Consider the following 24,608-nt stretch of genomic DNA (forward strand, 5'->3'; position numbering starts at 1 on the left):
ATTTTTCATTTATTTAAAGTAAAAAATTTAAATATTTATCGTTTTTGAAATTGGATTTTTTAAAATAATAATTTCTTCTCTTTTTTTTTCTCAAAACTGAAAATAATACAGCTTCAGATATATTTTTATGCATTTTTAAAGTAAAAAAGAACTGTAATTTTAACGTCGGGGCAAAAAAAAAAAAAGAGGAAATAACCGAGAATTCAGTTCAACAAAATTAGTATAGACACTGGAAGTTAAATTTGACGATCAGTAATTTGACGAAAGTCCCAAAAGTTTATAAAAAAAAAAAGAGAGAGGAGTTTAAAATTTGAATATTTATAAAATATTATTTTACACGTCGATTAAAAAAAAGGGTAAATAAAAAGAAAATTCATTTCACTTTTCTTAATATTTTGAAAAAAAATTTGAAAAACAAATTTAATAACATAGAAATGTAATTTTTGTGTCGATGAAATTCTTATTATTTCAATTGCATTGAGAGTTTCGAGTAGATTTCTCGTTACACATCAGTAATTGCATAGGAAGCTTCTAAAAGCGCGATATTATTGCCGCGAGGAATAGTTTGTTTATTTTTTCAATCTCCATGTTGTATATATGATGGGCAGATCGTATATGTATATATATATATATATTTCTCGTCTGCACGATCGCGTGCTTTTTTGCGCACGCTCTTTAATATTATAATGAAAGAGATGCTTCAAAAAAAAAAAAAAGTGACGCATTTAAAGGATAAATGCCAAGTGATGTACAAGGATGCACTGCACTTTTGTGCAAATTCCACATCAGTTACTTTTATACGTGAAACGAACATAAAAGAAAAATATTCTTTTTTTTTCCATATCAAAAAGGCAAAAAGAATTTTTAAGAGAAAGCAAACAATTAATTTTCACCCTTCGAAATTTGCAAAAAAAAAATTTTATTAATACAAATTAAACACATTTTTTTCGACAAATACTCACAAGTTAATAGAATTTTTTCTAAAATAAAAACTTTGCTCTCTCACGTGATTATTGAAAAATAATTTTTAAAAAACTTTAATTTATAAATGTTTTAATTATTCAGTAACTGATTTTTTGGTGAGGATTGGAAACTACTCAGTTTCGAGAGAAAATACATTTTAAGTGCTTTTGCAAAATTTGTTTATTTTTTCTTCATTTCTTTTTTTTTTTTAAAGTTTTGAACGAATTTTGACTTTTCGAGGAAATTACGTAAAATAGAAAATTAAAAAAAAAAATTAGAAAGCTTTTGAAGTTTTTGATTTATGATGGTTCATAAAAGCTTGTATTTTTTTTTTTACAAAAAACTAAATGTGGTGATAAATCAGTGGATTGATCACCTAAAGGGGGAGTGAAGGTTGAGTAAATAAATGTCTGAGAAGGATTGAGGAAATAAAATTTTTCCACGATTTTGCGATGGATAGGCTTGTAGATGACAGTTGCATTTTTTGGATATAATGAAGCTTTGAATAAATTCTGCGAGTTCCTCGTATATATATATGCGATTTCACAGGTTACACTCTGATGTTAGGAAGTGCGTAGGCGCGACAAAACTTGTTTCAAGGTATGCACCATCACTAAATCCTCGATTAGCAATATAGTTACATTAAATAAAATATAGAAAATTTTCCTTGGACGAGAAAATATTTTTTTCTCTTTTAATTCTCTTATACAGTTTCTTTTATCACCTCCTCTATTTTATATTGTCTTTTTTTTCGAATTTTCATTTCTTTTTTCTATTTTTATTTCTTTCGTTTTCATTTTTTTTATTTTATTCTTTAGTTTTCCATTTTTTTGTTCCATTTCATTGAAAAAAAAAAATAAAAATTTTAATCAGTTTTTTTTTTATTTAAATACATATGGCGATAGGGAATGGAAAAAAAAAATATCAGGCGAAAAAAAAGAAAATAACCTTGGATAATGTTTTTATTATTTAAGTGAAATAATATTTGTTTTTATAATTTCATAACTGATGAGTACTATAATCTCGGATCGTGGTTTGAATGAAACTTTTCATTCAACTTCTTCTCAATGCATATTTGCTGATGAATCACAAAGATCGTTATTCTACCTCACTTCTATTCCTTGTCATTTTAAATAGTTGAATGTCTTTTTTTATTGGACCTTTAATTTTTTTAAGAATTTGTTTTATTTTTTTTAAATTAATAAAAATTCTATAGAAACTTCATTTCTAAAATAAATTAAAATTCTGCAATCTTTGACAATTATTTTTTTGAAATATTTATTTACTAAAGTTTTTTTTTTTTCTATTGAAAATTATCATAATTAGAATGTAAAAAAATAATTATTTATTACCTGTTCAAGAAATGTCGGTAATTATGCGAAATTACTTCTATATTTTGAATTATGCGATTATAAATTTTAACATTTAACGATCGGGGTGTACAACTCAATGAAAATAATTGATGTACTCGAATTCCATTGCAATTGCATCTCGAGTTAATTTAACTTTAGTGCAAGGCTAAATTATTCATTTTGGAATCATTTTTCTCAATGAAATTGCAATATTCTTTGATATTTTTCTCTCCCGCGCAAATTATTTGAATTTTTTTTTTTTTTTGTATTAAAAACGAATAATTTCTCATTTATATATTTTTTTTGTTGCGCCCCTTTTCAATACTTCATTATATATATATATATGTAGAGAAGAAACAAATGAAAGTTTTATGTCTCACTGGAATAATGAAGAGCACACTTGAAAATCCGTTAAAGATAAATAAATCTCTGCAAAAAAGATTGCACAATAAATTATAAATATTATCGTTTTATGTAACTTTTTTTTTCACACAATATGGGGAGAAGAAAAGACGATGCACTCGCAAGATTCTTTAATGACGCGTGAACAGCGATAATATTAAAATAAAGTTTTTCTTTATAAATCTTTGTTAGAAAATATAAAGAATCATTATAACTTCCAATGTCAATTACATTCTAGATAAGATGGAAATTTTTTTTCCTCAAATATAAACGGATAGGAGGAATGAAAACTCAATCATATTTTCAGAACAAAAGCATTTTTTTTTCTATTTTCTAGAAAAAAAAAAAAATTTCGTATTTAACGGAAAACAATTTTTTTTTGTATTTGTGAATAAATATAAGATTTTTTATGAATCATTATGTAGAACAAAAGAAAATTTTCTGTGAATCATTTATTTTTTTTTTTTAAAACGAATCTGCAAATTATTTTAATGGATTTTTTTTAACTTTACTCTCATTAAAAGGATAAAAGGCGTATAGAACAAAAATTTCTGGTACGAATTTGGCGCCCCGTGAAGAAAGAATATATTCCGGCCACAGTCTTTGGCGTCTCGCGGTCAGTGAGCCTTTCCAATTGTTTATTTAGTCTTGAGAGCGCGTGTTAAATACCGACAAGTCAATGACGACCTTTACATAAAGTACTGTATTCCGCACGAAGAAAGTATATGCGGAATATAAAGATATATAAGCTTGACTTTGAAATATTACATTTCAAAAAGCTGTGGAAAGGTTGCCAGCAAAATAAAACAGTCTGCTTTTCCTTTTATAACAATATTCCACTTTATTTGTGTGTAAAAAGTTCAACAGCACACTCTCGTCCTAATAAATATGAAACTCAACAAAAAGTTTTTTAATTGAATATACACTTACAGCAAAAAAAAAAATATATATATATATAGAAGCAAAACTTATTTAGTCTAGTTACAAAATAGATCATAAATTTGAAATTAGAAAAAATAAAATAAAAGTGAAAGGAATAAAAAATCAGTGTCGAGTATCGGGTGGTCTAAAAAAAAATTTAATTTTTTAATTAGAAAAATTCAACCACCAAATAGTAAAAAGAGTAATTAAATTACTAAAAATAAGTTTTTTGTAAATTAGTTACTCTTTTTTTTTATTGTTAGGTAACTTTTTATCGAGTAATATTTTTTTTATAATCAACACTGCATATTAAATACAAAACTTAAGTCTCAGTCGATTAAGAATTAGATATCTACAATTCCATTAATATTAACACTCCACTATGGAAATGTTGGATTACATTTTTCAGAAACTTTTTTCAGGGTACTAAATTTAAATTTAGAGAAAAATTCCAGAGTTCAGGGATTTTATAATAGTTGAGCGTATATATAGTTAACTCAATAATCGCAAATGAATTTAGCTTGAGATTTATCAGTCGGAAATTTTAATTCAATTGTAATATTAAATTACTTTTCGCAAAGATAAATGATTTTAAAGGCCCTTAAAAAAAAAAAAAAAATTGTTTATAATAAATGAATTTTTCGATAAGAAACACTCTCACGAGTGTTAAATCTCTTGAATCTTTCCCTTATATCGTACAAAATGTTATATTCCTGAAAAATGATTTTTATATAAAAACAAAAATAAAAATAACTAAAATTTAACATCGTCTATTTAAATCGCTTTTGAATTGAAATTAAGTATTCGAATGAGACAATAACAAATTAGACTTTTTTTTTTTTTTTTTGATTGTCTTTTACAATAAATAGAGAATTCGCAAATTGTTTAAAGCAGCAATCATAGATTATAATACATCTAGCTTTGCGAATGAATTGATACACCGAATAAACTCGTTATACAATTATTCAAGTATATCGGTAATGAACAATAATTTATTATTATTAATAAATTAAAAATTTAATTCTCAATAATAATAAATTACAATTATGAATGAATGCAGTAAAAATCACGAAGCAGCTTTTTACTACAGAATAATTATTATTAATAATTAATATATATATATATATGAAGTTTGAAATAACAAAAATAGTCTGATTTTAAAAAATTTACAGATATACGACAAAATCTACACTAGATCAGAAAAATATAAACGTGCATAATTTTTTATTGTATATATATATATATATATATATATATTCCTTTTTGAATTAGGCAAGATATACTCGCTTGGTTCTTTTTAACTTGGAATAAAACCACGTATTTCTCATACCCTAATTCCATCAAGATTAAAAGTTGATTTATTTCCTGTTTTTTTTCTCTCTTTTTTTTTAATATAGAAATGAGATTTCTTTTTTGGTTTTTGTTAAAGATTTATCCATAGATTTAGTAACAAAGTTCCTTTAAAAAGGCAATTTTTTTTTCTTTATAAACATGTTTATGAACTTTTATTTATTTATTTATTTTTTTTTTTATTATGAAATCAGCCTATCTCATTAAAATGTTATCACTTGTGTAGGATCGGAACAATCACCGATAGTCATTCTATGCATTGCCATCTCCGTTATCCCGTGATAATGTACGAATGCTGCAGCAATCACGAACACATGGAATATTTGATGGCTCTGAAACTATTTGAGTTTACAATTGTAAAATTTTTTTTAATTAAAAAATTTAAAAAGCAAGATTGAAATATTTTTAAAAGTAGAAAAAATAATTTAAAAAACGAAAAATCTTACCCAGATGTCGAATTTTCCAGGGAAAAATCGTTCTGGAACGCGTAAGGCATAAAACATGGCGCCAAGTATGTATAAGCATCCCATGAGAATCAACCAACCGAGCGAGGCTTGACTGATCGCCTTAAACCATCCTTCAGCCACGGAGTAATGAACAGCAGGTATGATCTGAAAATTTAAAATTAGAAACTCTCTCAACGACTCTATCTTTCTCTCTCTCTCTCAATATAGTAAGTTATGAATTTCTATTTCTTTCTCTCTAAAAATATATAACTAAAAAAAAAAAGTTCATACCCCACTAAGTCCAAAGCCCATGAAAACACCAGCTCTCAACGGTCGAAATCTTGGCTCGCCAAATCTTTCCCACAATGAAACTACTATACTAGTTATTCCAAGACCCATAACGACTGACAAATATATCAGCTTGGGCTGGTAATCGCAATAGAAACCATAATATAACCAAGGTACAAAGCTACCCATTATAAGCATTGCTATTCCACAGTAGTCTAGTTTTGAAAATAACTTTCCAACGCATTCGCTGTGGCAGTGCAATGTGTGGAAAGCGAATGACATCCCTAAACAAATTATTGCACCGGCAAAAAATGTTCCAAATACTATTTTTTCCTCTAATCTTATTGCCATTGGCGGTTGTGTTAAAAAGAAAATTGCTATTCCTATAAAAGCCACGCATCCTGAAAGAATTTTATTTTCGAATTATAAATTAATTTTTACAAATTCAAAAAGCTAAAAAAAAAAAAACAGATTTGAAAAGAATCGGAAAAAAATTTTAATTAAATTTTTATAATAGAATAATTAAAATTTTCTTAATTTACTAAAATTTATTATAAATCTTTTTTTTTGAAAAATTATTTTTTGTTTTGTTACCAACTATTTTATTATTGTAATTTTATGTATAACTATTACCGTGCTATTATCATTTATTTATATATCAAATATTTTTTTTTATCATTCCCTGATTGATAAGAGCGTTCTTGAAACGTTGGACAAATTTAAAAAATTATAAATATTAATTTTTTTAACACCTCTTTTTTTTTTAAATAATATTTCAATAATAAGTTTTAAAAATTTTAAATATATTTAAAAATTGATAAAAATTTAATTCGAATTCCTTTCATTTTCATGTTTTAATCTTTTTTTTTTGGCGAATATTAAAAAATATTTAAAAAAAAAAGAAAAAATTACAAGTTGTAAAGAATAAACGAAATATTACCGAGTAGATGGGTCCATATATTTCCGGTTTCCGTGTGAATGCGAAAAATACTTTTGAAACAAGCGTAAAATGATGGCAATGGAGGTCTATGACCTGCATGTAAGAAATCGTTGTCCTGCAACCATCTTGGTAAATTCCGGAAATGACACTGTTTCCAAGACGCTTCCCACACCTGTGAATAATTATTTTTAATCTCTTATTTTTAATTTATTTTGATTTCGAAATTATTCGAAATTATTCGAAAATTATTATTATACTATTATTATTAATAGTAAATATTTTTAAATAAAAATTCGAAATTCACCTTACGAACAAATTCCTCGGCTTGTTCAGCTGCGTTGTGCGCCAATGCACCTATATCGATTTCATCGCTTAATACACCAGCTTTTAGGACTTCTGTCATCTGAATTAAATTTATATCGTATATTAATAGAATAATAATTTATTTATATAGTCAATTTAATCCGCTAGTTTGTCTCAGGAAAAAAAAAGACTCCCAAATAATTTAAGAACAAAAATAATTTTTTAACTTCTTTTTTTTTTCTTGTCATTGAAATAAAATTTATCTATTTTACTTTTTCCGAAATAAAATTTAATATTTTCAATAATCATTTTTCATATTTCAATATTATTTCGTAAAGTTATTTTTTTTTTAAATTTTTCTTCAAGCATATCTTATCTATATACAAAACGTGTTCAGATATTTTATTTTTATTTTATTTTTCCTTTTATTCTTTAATAGTATGATTTTTGAAATGATTTTCGAAATAATTTATTTTCAAAACTTCTATTAAACTTCCATTTGTAAATTAAATTACAATTTTTTATTTTATTAGCATATTTAAAGTAAAAATTAAATTTTTGTTTCTTGAAATATTTTGAAAAATTTCAAATTCTTCTTTACCTCGCAATTTAAAAGATGATCATCTTCAGGAGTGGATGGCAATGGACATCCAACTCCATCTTCTTCCTCAGCCAAACAACTAGTGTCATCTTCTTCTAGTAATTCTTTAACCTCGTGCAAACCAGGAATATCACTATTTAATGAAATCCTATCACTCCAAGGAACTCGATGTCTCAGGCCTGATTCTTCCATTGATTTTAAATCAATCTTATCCTCAATAATAATATCCTCGTTTTCTAACATTTTCTCTAAAATTTTTTCTTCTAATTTTTTTTTTTTTTTTTTTTTTTTTTTAATATAAATTGCCTATTTTTGTTATCTCTGGAATCTAAAACAGATATAATTGTTTTTATGAATATTCGTCTCATTTTTATAGGACAATATTTTGAATTTTTCAATTATTTGAACATTAATAATTAAATATTAAAATACATCATTGAAAACCAACCTGTAAATATTAACTAGTTAAAGGAAATTATTACATGTTCTAACTCAAATGAACGCCTATAAAGTGCACTTATCTTTTTAAAACTAAATAGGGAATAATGTCTTTATCATTTTTTTTTTTTTTTTTGCATGTTTGTGTAAGAGGAGTCAAAGTTTGGTTGCGTTAAAAGATAAGCGATTAGGAAACAACTTTGAAAAAAATTCATAATTGAAACTAGAATTTATTGAATTACGAAATAATTTTTTTGCAATTTCTTTAAATTAAATAAAGAAAAATATTGCTAATAAAATTATATTTTAATAATTTAGACATTGAAAAATAAATGCTTTAGTAATTGAATACTGTCAAGGAATAGTATTATTTATCACTAGAGTTAAAATAAAAAAAAATTTGCAAATTCTTGGAACGATTACATATATACATGTAAGGTTTAATTAACTCTAAATTGCGAAAGTTTATTGTCGTGACGTAAGTGTTAATAATTTTTTCTTTTTTCATTAAAACATAATACAACGAATTTTCCTTTGCAAATATTGCTTACATAATTCGATAATGTTTATTAAACAAACTCTATACATATTGAAGATATTGAGCAAAGGTCAAACAAAAATCTTGGCTACATTTCAAGTTGATTTTCAAGGACGTTATTTGAGAAAAAATTGTGCACTACACATATTTAAACTTTACCGTTTTAATTTGTAAAATAATAGCAAATAATAATTTGCAATAAAAACATGAATTATCACTTTATTGTTTTGAGAATAACAAAGGATAAAAAGTACACTCACCGTAGCTGTCATTTGCCTTAAACACGTAATTTCTAGAAACGTTACGCTTAACTTGATTTTTGACGTGTATTGCGCTTTTACGTAATACATAAAAAAAATAATATATTAATATATCCAACAATTTGTCAATTATAGTGTAAAATATAATTATTTTCCACTATTATTGCTTTGTATTTGTAAAATTAAACATTAAAATTTATTAACAAATTCACAAAATCAATGAATGAAATGTCAAACGTGCCGCCATTTTGAAAAATGTATATTACGATAATTTACGTGTGTACGTTAAGAATATTGTTCATGAAGTTTGATTACTTCATCAAAGAGGGCATCACTGTTGAATTCCATGTTCATGAAGTTTGTCCAGTTACCATATTTTTTTGAAATGTCAAAAATAGTTTATGGTTATAGGCTTAACTTCACACAGTTGACATATGTCGTTGGCGGGGAGAGGTTATAAACGCTTATAAACAGTGTGCAGAACAGAGTTAGATAAAACATTTCAAGGAAAGAATTGAGTTAAGTGTGACGTGTATTGTTTACGTGAAAAAATTAAAAAAAATTTTTTTTTGTGATTTCCCTATTGATAATTTTAAGTGTTACAATCACTCCGAAGATAATTTTCCAACAAATTTTTTTTTTTTTTGGAGTAGTCCGTTTCCCTTTGTTTTTTTTAAAAAAAGGATGCCTTGCGCACAGGATCAAGCAGTGGCCGGGTGCATTTTGCGACGAACTCATTCATCTCCTGATATCGTTTACACAATGTGATTATTAAAAAAATTCTCCGATAAAGGAAAATAAATTTCCTTAAGAGAAATTGTACATAAAAAATTTTTTAAAAAAAGTGATAAATTATATATATATTTTTTTTTAAATTGAAATAACCAATTGCAGTGTTAGATGCACAGGATAAATGAATAAATATAATAAAAAAATCAATAAAAGTTAAATGAAATAATGCAAAAAGAAATTTTAAGTTAGTGTTTAAAAATTTATAAATTCAAGTGTTGAGAAGAGGATAAAAAAAAGAAGATGAAATAAAAGCCAGGAATTACATCCGTCCAATTGTTTACTTTTAATAGTAAAAATGATCCTAACTCGACAATACAAATCAACAGACTCAAATAATTCAACAATTACGATAGACCCACAATTATTGATCGATCGAGGAAAATTTTATTGAAAGACAATTTGTCTTCTCATTCAATTGTAGTTGTAATTAAATATCGGAGATTCAATTTTTTTAATATATATATATAATAAAGAAAATAGAAAATTTATTCAATAATAATGGAAGAAGAAAATCAAGTGCGTATCACATCATTTCTTGAAGAGACATTTTATATAACATCGAAAAAAAATACAATTTATCGTGTTAAATTAACAGAAAAAGGTTTGAGTTTACAAAAAGAAAGTAATGGCTCAACAAAAATTGAATTAATACCATTGTGTGATATTATTGGATGTCGATGTATGAGATCAAAGAAACAAAATGCTGGAAGCTGTGCCTGTCGACCTGGAGCATCAAAAAGTCAATTGAGACTCGTTGAATCAACGGAAGTGACACAACCCTTCGATGAATATGATACTTCCGCTTATTTATATATTTATGCGTATACAATTAAAAAGGCAAGAGTTAAAAATGCCCGAAGACGTGAAAGAACGACAATAACATTACGTTTTCGAAGTTTTGACAGATACGAGGATAATCTTAGAGAAGCAAGCCGATGGAGATTGGCAATAAAGTGCCTCATTTCAAAAATTCCAGTACCAAAAACACTTATGAGTCCAAGTCATGGGAATTTAGAATCAATTGTCAATGGTGAGAGAAAAAAGTTTCTATTTTTAATTTATTTTATCATCATTTTTTTTTATATATATATATATATAAGTAAAATTGTTTTAAAAAATAGTTCTCTCTTTTTTTTTTAGGGACGAATAATTTTAAATCTAATAATATACATAATTGTAGGTTTGTTACGATTTGAAAGATAATTACTATTGTCAAGGTTTTTATGATGTTGAAAGATGTTTGTTCTAGTTCCTCTATAATAAACACTTTCAATTTTATGTGATATAAAAAATTAAAAAGATATCGTATTTTAATAATTTTTGGTAATTTAAATATTTTTAAATTTAATTTTTTTTTTTTTGTTTTACATTTTGATAATTCTTGGCTTCAATCAAAATTGTTTATTTTAAAGGAAAATTACTGAAGCAACTCTAATTCCTAACACTTAAACAATTATGTTTAATTTGTCAGCGAAGAAGTGAATTTAATAGGCGTTCACACTGTTGACTTTTATTAAATCAAATGATACAATAATAGAGATTTAATTTATTTGATTTGAAAAAACATTTTTTTTTAATATAATTTAATTTTTCAAATAGTTAAATGACAAAATTAAATATGAATTTAATTTCTATATATTATATAATCAAATTGCTGAGACGATATTTTAAAAATTTTGTAAAGAAAAGACATTTTTTTTTTTTCTTAAAATTAAAATGTAGAGTAGACGGAAATATTTCTATAATTATTCTTTACACTTGGTTTACACGCAAATTGCACGTTTTATTCTCAAGTAAAGAATTTCCGTTCATGTTTCTGTTTTGAGAAAAAGTATTCAACCAAATAAGCGTATTTTGTTTGAATATTTTCAAGGCTAATGAAAATATGTTTATTAAATTTAGGTGCGTTCTTATTTCTTTTTTTTTTTTTTAAAGGTTTATTGTCCTTGATCTATTCGTCTTTGTGTTCAAAGATAAATTTTTTTTTATTACGTCATCACAAAAAAAAAGAACAAAATTAATCTCATATTCAAATTGCCTTTAGTTTTGTTAATGATTTTTGAACTTTGGAATTGGGATTTTGAGCCTTCCATATAAAGAAGACAGTGACGTAAAGGATATAATAATCGAAATTTTAGTTTTTAGAAAAAAATTGTTAGAGGATTTGATTTATATTATTAAAAAAATATAAATTAATATTATTAAAATACCGTTAATTGAAAATTAATTACATATTACGCTTTTTTGTGTATTTTTTTTTTTTTTTGCAGAATTCAATGACAATGAGAAATTTATTGAGAATATTTAAAATCCATAATGATCTTATCTCTCTCAATCAAGGGGGCTTTTTCATATATTAGAAAGTTGACTAAATAAAACAAAAATAAAAATATGTCCAGTCAACATATTATGATTGTAAAGTGGAATGTAAGTACTAGGCGACTAATATAGAAAAGTAAAAGTGGAAAAGAGGAAAATATATAATACGTAAGTCGCGGAATTATTTTGTATAGGATAAATAGAGAAAAAAATAATTAAGTGAAAATTGAGACGTAATTTTTTATTTTTTTTTTTTATAAATATACTTAATAGTACCAATGAAATTATTGGATTGTTTCAAGCGTAAATCCTTGTTTAGAAATGCAAACTTCAATATTATTAATCATCGCTTTTCGTGCTGTTCTTCCTCTTTGGCCTTATATATATACATATACTTGGAAACACGATGGTTCAATTACATAATCATGCATTCTCCCATATATACTTCAAATTTAATTGTATTTTTTTATTTATTTATTTAGTTAGAAAAAATTTATTTTACTTTCTCACGATTCATTAAGTATTTTTATAAAAATAACAATTGACGGACATATTTTTATATTTGATTTTATTTTTTAATTTCAATTTTTTCTTAATTTTTGTAATAAATAAAAATATTTTTTTTGCTTTTGCGACGTATTAAAAAAAAAAAAAAAAAAAAAAAAAAATGTTGAACTAATTGGAGTTGAAATTTAGAGATTTAAAGATTATTTATGATTTTATTAAAATTACGTTTTTGCGTGCAGTGAATGAGTTTGTAAAAAAAAAGAACTTATTTTTTTAAATTTATTATTCCGTGTTAATAACAATTTAGAAAAATAGTTTTTTTGTTTTTATAAATAAAAATTGAATATAAAATTATTTTAAATGGGCAATTTTAATAAAATTTTATGAAGTCAATGGACTCTAAAAATTTCTTGGCAGACAATCTCAAGAGATTCATTTTCATTGCACAATGTAGATTTGTATATTAACCTCGCACGACCTTAGTCAACGTTTTACTTCGCCAATTTGTATATCGATCTTTGTGATTTAAACCGCGTCTTTGCTTGAGAACGTTGCTCTATAATAAAAGACGAGCACATATAGATTAACATCTATGAGGTTTCTATATAATACGAACCTTCCAACCATTTATTTTGGTTAAAAAAAGAATTTTATTATCACTAACAACAAATCTCACAGCATTTATTGCACATTTTTATGCACGAGTCGTTTCAATCTTTTTTTTTATAAATCGAATTTTCAATAATTTTTCATATTTATTATTTTTGGAAAAAAAAATTTGTCTTCCATTTAATTCTTTGATTTAATTGTAAATTTATTTAATAATTTAATTTAATTATTTTATCATTTAATTTAATTGACAATTAAATTTGAAAAATTTATTAAATTAAATGTAAGAGGCGAAAAATTATTTGCACATATTGGGTTTGTAATTGATTGAAACGTAATATACCATAAATGTGGTGACGTTTATAAAATGATGTAATCAAGAAACATCATTTTGTTATACAACAACAAATGAACCTTCAACATATGTGCAGCTTATTTTCTTTAAACAATATTTGAATACTGTCAAGTATACTTTGAACAAATTTTTATCATTGCATCATTATCGCATACGGAATATTAGCATAAATTAAAAAAAAAAAAATTAATTCTGCTATACATAATTTTATATAATATATATTTATATATCCCACGTCACAAATAGTTATACAAAATGCAAAGTATAATATCGTCAAAATCAAGTAGATAATTTTATTTATTTATTTATTTTTTTTTTGGTTTTTATTTTAAATTAAATTATAATTCCTTCAATTAAATAGTTTTGTAATAATTGAAGTAGCCTTGATAATTGATAAAGAGAATATTGACTTTTAAATCGTATGGAAAAATATTTCTGTCCGACCTTTCAATTTATGGTTAATTCGTTCCCATCCAATAGTATAAAAATTATTATACATTTACACAATTAATTGATTCAAATTTGATTGACGATTTCGTAAATTATTTACAAAATTTTTATTATTTTTTAATATTACTGTTATTGTTTTTGTTATAATTTTTCTTATTATTATTATTATTGTTATCATTATTTTAATATTATTAATTATTATTATTATTAAATTAAATTTTTTTTCTATTTATTTACAAAAAAAAAAAAATATTTCTCAATATTTTGTAATAACAATTTTTTAGTAAAGTCCAGTGATAATTTTCTGCAAAAAAAAAAAAAAAAAAAAAAAAAAGGAAAACCACTTACAAGATTCAGAAGTTCAATGATTAGAAAAACAAGTAGATTTTTATTTTTTTTTTATAAAATCTTACAAGAAGATCAAAGAGAGATCGATCAATTATTATATAATTATCATTCCAATTAAGAAGGTAAAAATTATTTTCAAACAATTTAAAATATTTTTATTTAAAATATATTTTATTTATTTATATTTATATTTGACTTTTTTTTATAAATTTGTTCATTATATTTTTTTATGAATAAAATTTCGTGTTGTTTTTTTTTAATTTTCTTCGTTATTAAAAATTAATTATAAAATTATTCTTGGAAAATTCCATCATATAGGTATTAAAGATAAGATATATTACAAAATAGACATAAAAAGCTAGTTGAAAAATGAAAAAAGAGGTAAAAATGAAAAAAAAAAAAATGACACAATTGGTATTGTAAAATTTTTGTTTTAATTGTTGAATAAATTTTTGTTTCCAAATAATAATTTACACCTGACAAACATATAAGATGTATATTTGTATATATATATATATATATTTAAAGTGTAAATATGCATATGGAGATTAGGGTTTCGTGATCTGCGCCACGTTGTGAGACTATAAAACACAGACAGGATACATTCACATTCACTCATATAATAATTGAGATAAGCGCCCTAGTTTTTAACACCATTGGCCACAGAAAGGCTAGTCTAAAATGCTCTTGAATATTTATAATAGTAATTTTTTTAATTACTCCCAAACCACAATGGAAAATTATATTTAAAAAAATTAAAAAAAAAAAAAAAAATGTCAGTAAAGATCGATAAAAGCAAACAATAATAATAAATAGAAATTTTAATTAATGCTAATTAAAAACTATGATAATTGCAATAATTAATAATTTCAGTTTTATTGCCTGAATTAATTAGTGATTATAATTACTAATTAATTTCATAATTAGTTTCTATAATTAATTTCATATTGAAATAGTATTAATGACAATTTTTAATAATAATAATAAATAGCAATGTTTTAATATTTTTATTATTGGATAAAATTATAATGTAGTTACAATGATATAGCTTTAATAATTATTGTAATTATTACAAAAAAAAAAAAATGATGGAAATAAAAAAAATCATGACATTTTTTGTTTATTTCAACTTTTATGATTTCAAAAAAAAAAAAAAAATTCTTGTATAGTCATTATGACATTTATGAATTATAATCGGAAAATTGAAGTTTTTTTAAAATAAATTTTAATAATTATTTCGAAAAAAGTAGAAATAAAAATTTTTTTATATAAAAGAAATAAAATTTTTCATATTTCAATTTCGCAGCTGAATGTCGAAGTAAAATAAGAATCTTGTCAGTTTTTTTTCTTTTTTTTTTACGAAAATAAAAGCAGCTGCAATCTTAGAACTCTTTTTACAGTCTAGAAATTTAAATTAGAATTCACCTGCCTCTTAAGGGCTTCGTTAGTCTGAAACTGAGGTTGACATATATATTTTTATATACATGTGCCTATAGAATATATAAAACTGAGATAAAAAATCATTTTTTTTTTCAAAATATCTTTTCTATATTAAAAATTTTTTTTTATAATTTTTAATTGAATTTATTCTAATTATTATAATAAAATTAAAAAAATATTTTTAAATAAACAAATTAATTTGCACTTTGTAATTATCCTCTTAAATTTAAATCGAAAATTGTTTTGTTTATATATTATGCAATTGTTAAAGTATACAATATTCATAACTATTATAATTAGGTATTGAATAATGTAATCAATGAAAATAAGTTTTTTTGTATTTATTCTGTAAATTTTGTCATTGCAAAATTATCATAAAAACTTTAAATTGTTAATTACTACCATTTTTTGTTATTGTTGTGAAATAATGGCTAGGGGAAATAATTATTCAAAGCAATATAATTAAGGAATGTAAAAAAAGGAATTTTACTACTTTCTACTGATAGGAAACTAAACATTTTGTCATGATTTTTGTTTTTCATTTTTTTTTTTTTTTCGTAGAAATAAATTTTTATTCTTACAAATAATTAAAGTAATTAATTATTTGGTTTAAAATATTATAAGATTTAAATAAATAATTTTTTTATTTAAAGAAATATTTATCATTTTTGAAAACAATTTTAATGACAAATGCAATATTTCACACTTGACTTTTAATCAGACGAATGATTCATAAATATACTTATACACAGAAACCATTACCTTTCGTACCAAGAATAATTGTAATTTTCCTTATTTTGTTATCCTCTTAAAAAAATTTTTTTTTCTTGTTATTTACAATAAAAAAAAAAAGAATTTTTTTCATATTCTTTGATAACGTGTATAATAATTTTTGATAAAATTGCAAAAATTTTTTTGCTAATCAATTTTTCTTTTCTGAAAAATATAAAATAATTTCCAATATTATTTTTTATATTTAATTTATCTATTTTCTTTTTTCAAAAATTGAAAATTTTCATCGTTTTCGTGAGTTATCTGTTTTTTTTTAATAGCTATTTTTTATGTATACATTTATTTATATAATTTTTGTCAAGAGATATTTAAAATATGCAAATGATTTTTTTTATGTCTTTAGAGAAAATTGAAGAAAAAATTTATTTTTCAATGAGTCGCAAAAAAAATATTACAAATAAGTAATTTTTATTATGAAAAAAAAAAACAAATTTACATAAAACTATAAATCATTTTATTATGTGTCAATAATAATTCGATGATGAGCGTATCTGTCGATTATTCAAATTTTAAATATCAAATGCAGTATAAAAACAAGAAAATTTTTTTTTTGGCTACTATCCAGACAATAAGAGAGCCAAAAACTGAGTTGAAAAATATTAATTGAATATTTAATTCGCTTGTTAGAATATTCCACAAGTTGATATAATTAAATTTTCTTCCTGAGATTAATGTACACTTTTATTCTCTCTATTTTATCCAAAAAAAATTATACAATTAAATTATTATGTTTTTTTATAAAAAAAAGAAAAACACGTTTAGCTGTTAATAATTATATGCTGGAAATTAAGAATTTTTATCCAATTTACAATTATTATTTGCGATGAGAATTAAGAAATTAAACTGGTGATTAATTTTTACAAGTTCTTTTTAATTTTTTAGAAATTTTGTATTTAATTAAATTATGATTTATAAACATATTTTAATGAATTGGTTTTTTTTTGTTTTTTTTTTTTTTGTAGCGTGTCCAGGTGAACAGAGAAAATTGCTAGTCCTATTGAATCCAAAATCTGGACCAGGAAGAGGGAGAGAAATATTTCAAAGAAGAATCCATCCAATTCTTTCGGAAGCTGAGAAACCTTATGAGGTGCACATTACAAAATATTCAAATTATGCGACAGACTTTGTTCGTACCAAGGACATATTTCAATGGAGTTGCCTGTTGATGGTTGGCGGTGATGGTATAATATTTGAAGTAATTAATGGCTTATTACAAAGGCCAGATTGGGAGAAAGCATTAAAGGAATTACCGCTTGGCATTATTCCATGTGGTTCTGGTAATGGTTTAGCCAAATCTATCGCTCATTCTAGACAGTGAGTTTTTATTTTTTAATTATTCAATTTTTTTTACAAAAATTATTTTTCAATTCTTTTTTCTAAATTATCAATGTTTTTTTTACATTCTCATTATAAATGAGAAAGTATTTATTTTTTACCTTATTTTTTGAATTACAATTGTTAATAATTCGAAATTATTTTTTTTTATTTTTATAAAAAACAAAAAAAATTGTTTTATTTTCAGAGAACCGTACAATAGCAATCCAATGCTTATTAGCGCATTGTCAGTTGTTAAATGCAAACAAACACCAATGGATTTGGTTCGTGTTGAAACGAAAAATCATATTTTATATTCATTTTTGTCAGTTGGTTGGGGTTTTTTGGCCGATATTGATATCGAAAGTGAACATCTTCGCGCAATTGGCGGTCAACGATTTACAGTTTGGAGTATCGCACGACTCATTGGACTTCGCACTTATAAGGGCATTGTCTCCTATTTACCGTACAATAAAGTTCCAATTGTGGAAAATTTAAATAATGGCAATATCTATTGTAAGGAACAAAATAACGACATTAAGATACCACATTCAAAGAGTTTTGGCGACGAATTAGATCGGTAATATACTTTTTTTTTTCTATAAAAAATTTTCGAATTATTTGAATAATTGAAAATTATTATTATTATTAAATTTTATTTATTTTTGATAAGATTTGGAGGGATTCGTGAATCGAAAAGTTATCATGACACATTGGATGGAGGTACAAATGGATTAAATCACGTTTTAAATAATTGCAATGAAAGTGAAGTACTATCTGATACCATTGAGTTGGAAACTGAAACTCAAACACAAACCAGACACCGATTAGATAGTTTTTATTCAGCGACTTCTGTTAAGTCAACGTATTTCAGTACCGGATCTATTTCCAGTTATCACAGTATGGACGATCTTGAAATTCTTGGGAAAGGTATAATTTTCTCGTTTCTTTAAAAAAAAAGAGAAAAAATGTATTGTAAAATAGAAAAAAAAATTAAATTCTCAAATCTTTGTTTTATAGAAGGGGAGAATATAAATGAAAATGTCACTTACGGTCCAGCATCCTCGTTACCAGCTCTTACTGCTCCGGTTCCTAATAATTGGACCCAAATTAACGGTTCGAAAACTTTTCAATAAGAATAAATTTTCCCTTTCTTTTTAATTATTTTTTTTTAATAATTGCATTTTATGTAATTTAAAAAAAAAAAAATTTCTAGCTTAATGTATAGATGCATATTTTAATAAACAATTCTTTTAATTAAAGGAGAATTTGTGATGGTTCATGCTGCCTATCAGTCACACTTGGGACAAGATTGTATTTTTGCACCGCACGCGCGACTCGCTGATGGAATTATTTGGCTTCTCATTATAAAAGCTGGTATTTCCAGATCACAATTATTTCAGGTAAAGTTCTAGTTTCATTAAATATTAACATTCATCGCTTTATAAAATGACAAAAACATCCTCGTAATTAGCATATTGAACGTTTTTTTTTTTTAAAGAACGTTTTATTTTTCCTAATAATACCCGGAAACTTTTTTTTCTTACCTTCCAAACTTTATTAATATTCATATTACAATAGTGTAATAAATTATCTTTTGATTTCGTTTAAAATCATTCAAATTACAATTTTGTTTGTTTCCCTCTATTTTTTTTTCTTGGTACAAAATGGAAATTAAAAAATTTGTCAAATATGAAGAATATAGTTTTTAAATTTAACGAAGGATTAGTTAAAGGAACATTAAAACTGTTTACAGTTCCTATTGGGTATGAGTACTGGCACACATTTAACTGTTCCTGGAGTCGAAATGATTCCTGTGAAAGCATTTCGAATAGAACCAGCTGAGGGTGTTAATGGCTACTTGACAGTGGATGGTGAAAATGTTGATTATGGACCCATTCAAGCTGAAATATTTCCCTCTTTAGCAAATGTTATGTGTCCTTGACAAACGTTTTGAAAAAACAAAATTTTATATATAATATAAAATTTAAAAAAAAAAACCACTGTTTCTTTGAAAAAGAAACGATTCTATTGTCCTAATTATATAATAAGGAATTCTCGATTAAATCGACTTGAAAAAAAAAAAAAAAAAAAAAAAATCCCCATTAGAATCAATTTGTAGAAAAAGACTTACTCATAAATAATGAAGCTCAAGTTTGCAATGTTTAAAAAGCAAAAATAAAAATTTAGGTATCTAGTTATTAAAATCGAAAAAGTAAAATAAAAATAGTGAAAGTTAAAAACTTTACTTTTTTATTTTTTTTTTATAAACATTTGATTTAACTTGAATATTTTTTCTATGAATTAAAAATAACATTTTGATTAATTAATATTAAAGTATTATTATTATTATTAAATTATTTAATAAAAATATTATAAACGTTTGGAAATAAATTTTTGATATTAAACAACGTTATTTGAATAATTTTGCAATTTAAGCCTCGTAAACTTTCGTTTCATAATTCTCAAATATATATATTTTAAGTAAAATCAAAGGAGCCAAAGTAGTTCGCTCAATAGTTTAATGAATCGTTAATGTTAATAATCTTTTGGAATTTCTCTCTATCTCGTTAATTATTGTTTCGAAACAGAAGTTTTTTTTTCCAATGAAACAATACGATGTTTTACCAAAAATGTAAATATTGAATTCATGTTTCGTATAAAATAGTTTAAAAAGAGGCAGATCTATAGATTTCATTTTGCAATATATAAAGGGAACAAGAGATTTATTTTTATTCACACAAAAATAAGCGCTACATATCTTTATTATGGCAATCAAAGTTATTATTTAAAAAAAAAAACACACAAATTTTAAAATCTATTTAAATTTTCAACAAAAATCAAAAAACCTTGTGCTTTTAATAAATTCTCGTTAAAATATTATTAAAAAAAAAAAAATATTGTGTTCTTTAGAATTAAATTCTTATAATGGAATTTTTTTTATTATAGAATTATTCTTAAAGAATTATATTCTTATCGAGAATTATTTGATCGACAGAATAATATTGATATATCAAGAATGATTCTCGTTATAGCATTATTGTAAATATTTCCAATAGTGAAAAAAAAATATCTTCAGTATTATTATTAATTAATTGATTTGTATTTTTGCAAATGAAAAATATTTCAGTTAATTCTATTTTTTCAAATAGTTTGATCTTCCATAAGACTTTTTTATGTGCCTAAATTCTTCCGAGATATATGCTTTAAAAAAAAAAAAAAAAAAACTCGTGAAGTTCTCATTTTATATAGACAACAAGTTGTAATTTCAAATTTTCGAATTTTACGCTCGTGTTACAGTAAAAAAAAAGAAAAAAAAATGAAATAAAATAATATCTTTGCAGATAATTTTGATTCTTAAAAAAAAACCCTTCTTGAAAAAGGTACAACAAACAAAGTTTTACGTACAATTATTTTTTTTATTTATCATATTTTTGTTTTATAAATATTTTTTTTCGTATTCATACAATCATGTTGTTTATATATATATATATATATATATATATATTTCGTATGATTGCTTCCATTTTGCTTAATTCTGTAAAATTATTTTATTATTATTCAATATTATACTTTATTTTAAATGGATACGTAACAATTTGCCGATTATAAAATAAGGCGACTGCCTTCGGTGTATAAGTTTTTTTTTTTTCAAATTTTAATTATTTACCATTGTAAATTCTATAACTATGAACATTTGTCACTATTTACAGAAGATGTAATTACATCAAATATTTACACAATAGTGGAATTAAATATGTTTCATACATATTTATCTCAATGATGTTTAATTATCTGAAATGAAAAGCACTGAAATAGTACAAATTGTTCTATAATGTAAATATATACTCCTAAAGATAAACTTAAATTGATTTTCATATTATAATTTTTTTTTTCGTTTTTAATAATTAATACGTTGTTTCACAAGTATTGTATATAAATCTCGGAAAATAAGACAATTTGTCCTCGGCACCAAACCTGTCGTAAAAACTACAATTGAAAAAAAAGGGATTAAAATAGAGTTCGTTGACTCAATATATAAACAGCGTTGTTTATAAAATCATTTTTTTTCAGCATTCGATTGTTCTTTCTTCTTTTTTTTATCGAGCTTACGAGTATTTTTTTTTGATAGAAAATATAGTTTTGTTTTTTTCACATACGTTTATAATTTTTAAAAAGTGTTTCTAGTTTTTTGTAAATGTTAAAGATTAAGAAACGAGCATTTCTTTTTTTTCGAAAAAAAAGGAAAAAATTAAGGCAATTAACTGGTTAAACTTAAGGAATTTAAATTGGCCAATAAATCTCTAACGTCATCTTGAATTTGATTCGAAGTATTTGATAATGATAGACGTGAATAAAAATTACTGAGATTTTCAACTTGTTCTTGGGCATTTTTTTGCTTTTCAAGATAAGCAAGAAGCATATCAACAATATTATGTACTTCTTCTTTAATTTTAATCATGTCCGAACCATGACAATTTTGTAATAATTTCAATTTTGTTTGAGCAATTTGCAATGGATTATGACCATGTTTATCGGATGATAATACATCGGTACCGGCTTTTAAAAGTAATGTCACCACTGCTATTTTACTTGTTACTGTCGCTAAATGTAATGGTGTATTGCCAATGCAATCGCGTTGATTTGGATCAGCGCCATGATCCAAAAGCAATCGAACTATTTCAGTATATCCTCTAAAAAAGATTATACATAAATTTTTCAATTAGTCAAAAAAAAAATAAATAATAAATTTACCTGCATGATGCCAAATGTAGAGGAGTTCTTTGCTGTCCGTCTTTATTATTTGGAGATATTCCAGTTTCTAACAGTCGACGCATTACTTCTACGTTATTAGTTGCAGCGGCCATTCGCATTTTACGCTCCTTTAACGGCCCTTGAAACTCTTTTCCTGTTATGCAATGATGTCGACCTCGAAAAATTCTCATTTTTGGCTTAAAACAATTTGCTGCAAAGTCAATTTAATTAATTGTAAATAAAGTTTTTGGAAAAAAAAGAAGTATTTAAAAAAAAAAAACAAAATACCTTGATGTGAATTACTCTCAATGGAGAATGGAGGTCCTGCTCTTCTACGAACTGGAAAAAAAAAAAATTAAGAAAATTCTATTTATTGAAAAGAAATTTTCAAAAATTACTTACTCGATTTTATAAATTCTACAGTTGATAACAATTGATTGGAACACATTGTAGTGGGAGTAAAAAACATTTCAGATGCAACGAAAGGCTGTAAGAATATATATATATATTTTTTTTAATGAAAATAATATTATTTTAGAGAAACATAAAATGTAAAAACTGAAAATTGAGAAGAATTTTAATTTTCCAAACAAAAAGGCCTTTTCACATTTATTTATTGAGAATTAAAATATTTAAAAAAAAAAATCTTCAAAGATAAAACAGTGAAAAATATAAAAATAATCTTAAGTTGTTTTCGAATAAAACAGAAATGTTAATCTAGGTCATGATCAATTGTCAAAAAATTAAATATATTAAGGTCAAATGTGCTTCGTCACATTCTAAATTAAAATATGATTAAGAAAGTGAATAAAACCTCTCGATTGAAAACTGTCAATTGACCATGAAAAAAAAAATGGTGCAAATCTTTAATTTTTTTTTTTTTTGTTTGTTTATTACCTGAAGTGATTGAGCAGCATAAACGGGCAGTGGACCAGAGGTTCCTGGTCTATTACTAAGTGAAATATTAGTATTTGTCGAATTATTATAATGTTTCAAATGTGGATGAATTGAAACAATTTCACTGTGATTTGTCAAAATTAAATCACTTTTTTTTTCTTCATCTTCTCCTTTATTTCCCGATGTTGTTGTTGTTGTCATAAAAACTGTTTCAGAAGGATGAAAGGTCAAAGGTTCAGATGTACCCGGTAGTGAAATATTGTTTCTCGATGTCAGATAATGTTTCAAATGCGGATGAATTGAAGCAAGTGCCTCAAGATTTAATGAAAATGTATCACTTTGTTTTTCTTCATCTTCCACTTTATTTCCCGATGTTGTTGTTGTCATAACAACTCTTTCAGAAGGATGAAAGGTCAAAGGATCAGAGGTTCCTGGTATGTTACCAAGTGAAATATTATTTCTCGATGTGAGATAATGTTTCAAATGCGGATGAATTGAAGCAAGTGCCTCAAGATTTAATGAAAATGTATCACAATCATTTTCATCTTTTTTGTCTTCCATTTTATCTTCTGTTATTCTACTTTCTGATGGTGACATAAAGAATTCAGATGGATGGAAAGTTAATGGACCCGATGTTCCTGGTATGTTACTAAATGAAATATTATTTCTCGATGTAAGATAATGTTTTAAATGTGGATGCCTTTTTCTTCTGCTTCTTCTTACTTGATCTGTTGATATAAAATGTGAATGTATTGAAGCAATTGCATCAAGATTTGTTGGAATTGGATCACATTGAATTTCTTCGTCTTCCATTTTATTTCCTGCTGTTGACATAAAGGCCGATGTACTGACGCTCGCCTGTCCCGCGGGTATATTTTCATGTTGTGCAACTAAACTATCATTGGAATCATTTCCAGTTTCAACTCCCGAATCTACAGAAGTCATTTTACATTTAAATTTAAATGAACATTCAACGTTTTACCGATTGTCTTTAACTTCTTCGCCGACACAATTTTTTTTTATCACTGAAACGAACGAAAATAATAACAGCTGTGAATATGATCCAATATTGTGAAGTTAGGTTCAGAATAAAACACTATATTGAATAAATTTCCTGGTGAATTTTATGTCGATAATGATACCAACGTTAATTTTTTAGGGAAAAATTGAAATTTAGAGTTTTATTGTTTTAAATAAATAAATTTAACAATAACATTAACATTAATCA

General features: G+C 24.5%; 3 protein-coding genes across 5 annotated transcripts; 1 reads left to right on the top strand and 2 right to left on the bottom strand.

Moving 5' to 3' along the window:
- Positions 1-4,882: 4,882 nt before the first annotated feature.
- Positions 4,883-9,069, bottom strand: LOC127289934 (adiponectin receptor protein). Of its 3 annotated transcripts, none has more exons than XM_051318220.1 (7): positions 8,803-9,069; positions 7,567-7,894; positions 6,967-7,065; positions 6,663-6,834; positions 5,726-6,123; positions 5,435-5,599; positions 4,883-5,326 (listed from the first exon to the last, which is right to left on the bottom strand). In XM_051318220.1, the coding sequence occupies exons 2-7, from the start codon at positions 7,807-7,809 to the stop codon at positions 5,192-5,194; spliced, it is 1,212 nt and encodes a 403-aa protein (XP_051174177.1). In that variant the 5' UTR covers positions 7,810-7,894; positions 8,803-9,069; the 3' UTR covers positions 4,883-5,191. The 3 variants fall into 3 exon arrangements, with proteins under 3 accessions (XP_051174177.1, XP_051174179.1, XP_051174178.1); XM_051318222.1 differs by lacking the exon at positions 8,803-9,069 and adding an exon at positions 8,702-8,716; XM_051318221.1 differs by lacking the exon at positions 8,803-9,069 and adding an exon at positions 8,015-8,143.
- Positions 9,070-9,221: 152 nt separating this feature from the next.
- LOC127289932 (sphingosine kinase 2-like) lies at positions 9,222-19,935 on the top strand. The gene is made up of 7 exons (XM_051318218.1): positions 9,222-10,624; positions 17,377-17,728; positions 17,937-18,308; positions 18,402-18,658; positions 18,749-18,844; positions 18,992-19,131; positions 19,485-19,935. Exons 1-7 carry the CDS (start codon positions 10,093-10,095, stop codon positions 19,671-19,673), a joined length of 1,938 nt encoding a protein of 645 aa, XP_051174175.1. The 5' UTR covers positions 9,222-10,092; the 3' UTR covers positions 19,674-19,935.
- Positions 19,936-21,219: 1,284 nt separating this feature from the next.
- LOC127289935 (uncharacterized) lies at positions 21,220-24,450 on the bottom strand. The gene is made up of 5 exons (XM_051318223.1): positions 23,381-24,450; positions 22,886-22,970; positions 22,772-22,822; positions 22,484-22,694; positions 21,220-22,422 (listed from the first exon to the last, which is right to left on the bottom strand). Exons 1-5 carry the CDS (start codon positions 24,323-24,325, stop codon positions 21,990-21,992), a joined length of 1,725 nt encoding a protein of 574 aa, XP_051174180.1. The 5' UTR covers positions 24,326-24,450; the 3' UTR covers positions 21,220-21,989.
- Positions 24,451-24,608: the final 158 nt, after the last annotated feature.

The sequence above is a fragment of the Leptopilina boulardi genome, unplaced genomic scaffold (assembly GCF_019393585.1).
Source record: "Leptopilina boulardi isolate dan_hultmark-lab unplaced genomic scaffold, ZJU_Lbou_2.1 LbouV2_51, whole genome shotgun sequence".
NCBI lineage: Eukaryota > Metazoa > Arthropoda > Insecta > Hymenoptera > Figitidae > Leptopilina > Leptopilina boulardi.

Excerpts from the sequence above, each read along its gene's own strand:
- LOC127289935 (XM_051318223.1), bottom strand. The coding sequence starts at position 24,325 with ATGACTTCTGTAGATTCGGGAGTTGAAACTGGAAATGATTCCAATGAT. Across the intron at positions 22,823-22,885 it reads TGTAGAATTTATAAAATCGA|TTCGTAGAAGAGCAGGACCT; the intron begins GTAAGTAATTTT and ends TTTTTTTTCCAG. Across the intron at positions 22,423-22,483 it reads CTACATTTGGCATCATGCAG|AGGATATACTGAAATAGTTC; the intron begins GTAAATTTATTA and ends AATCTTTTTTAG.
- LOC127289934 (XM_051318220.1), bottom strand. The coding sequence starts at position 7,809 with ATGTTAGAAAACGAGGATATTATTATTGAGGATAAGATTGATTTAAAA. Across the intron at positions 6,124-6,662 it reads TATATGGACCCATCTACTCG|GATGCGTGGCTTTTATAGGA; the intron begins GTAATATTTCGT and ends AAATTCTTTCAG. Across the intron at positions 5,327-5,434 it reads CTGGAAAATTCGACATCTGG|TTTCAGAGCCATCAAATATT; the intron begins GTAAGATTTTTC and ends AAACTCAAATAG.
- LOC127289932 (XM_051318218.1), top strand. The coding sequence starts at position 10,093 with ATGGAAGAAGAAAATCAAGTGCGTATCACATCATTTCTTGAAGAGACA. Across the intron at positions 10,625-17,376 it reads TTTAGAATCAATTGTCAATG|CGTGTCCAGGTGAACAGAGA; the intron begins GTGAGAGAAAAA and ends TTTTTTTTGTAG. Across the intron at positions 18,309-18,401 it reads TTTGGCGACGAATTAGATCG|ATTTGGAGGGATTCGTGAAT; the intron begins GTAATATACTTT and ends ATTTTTGATAAG.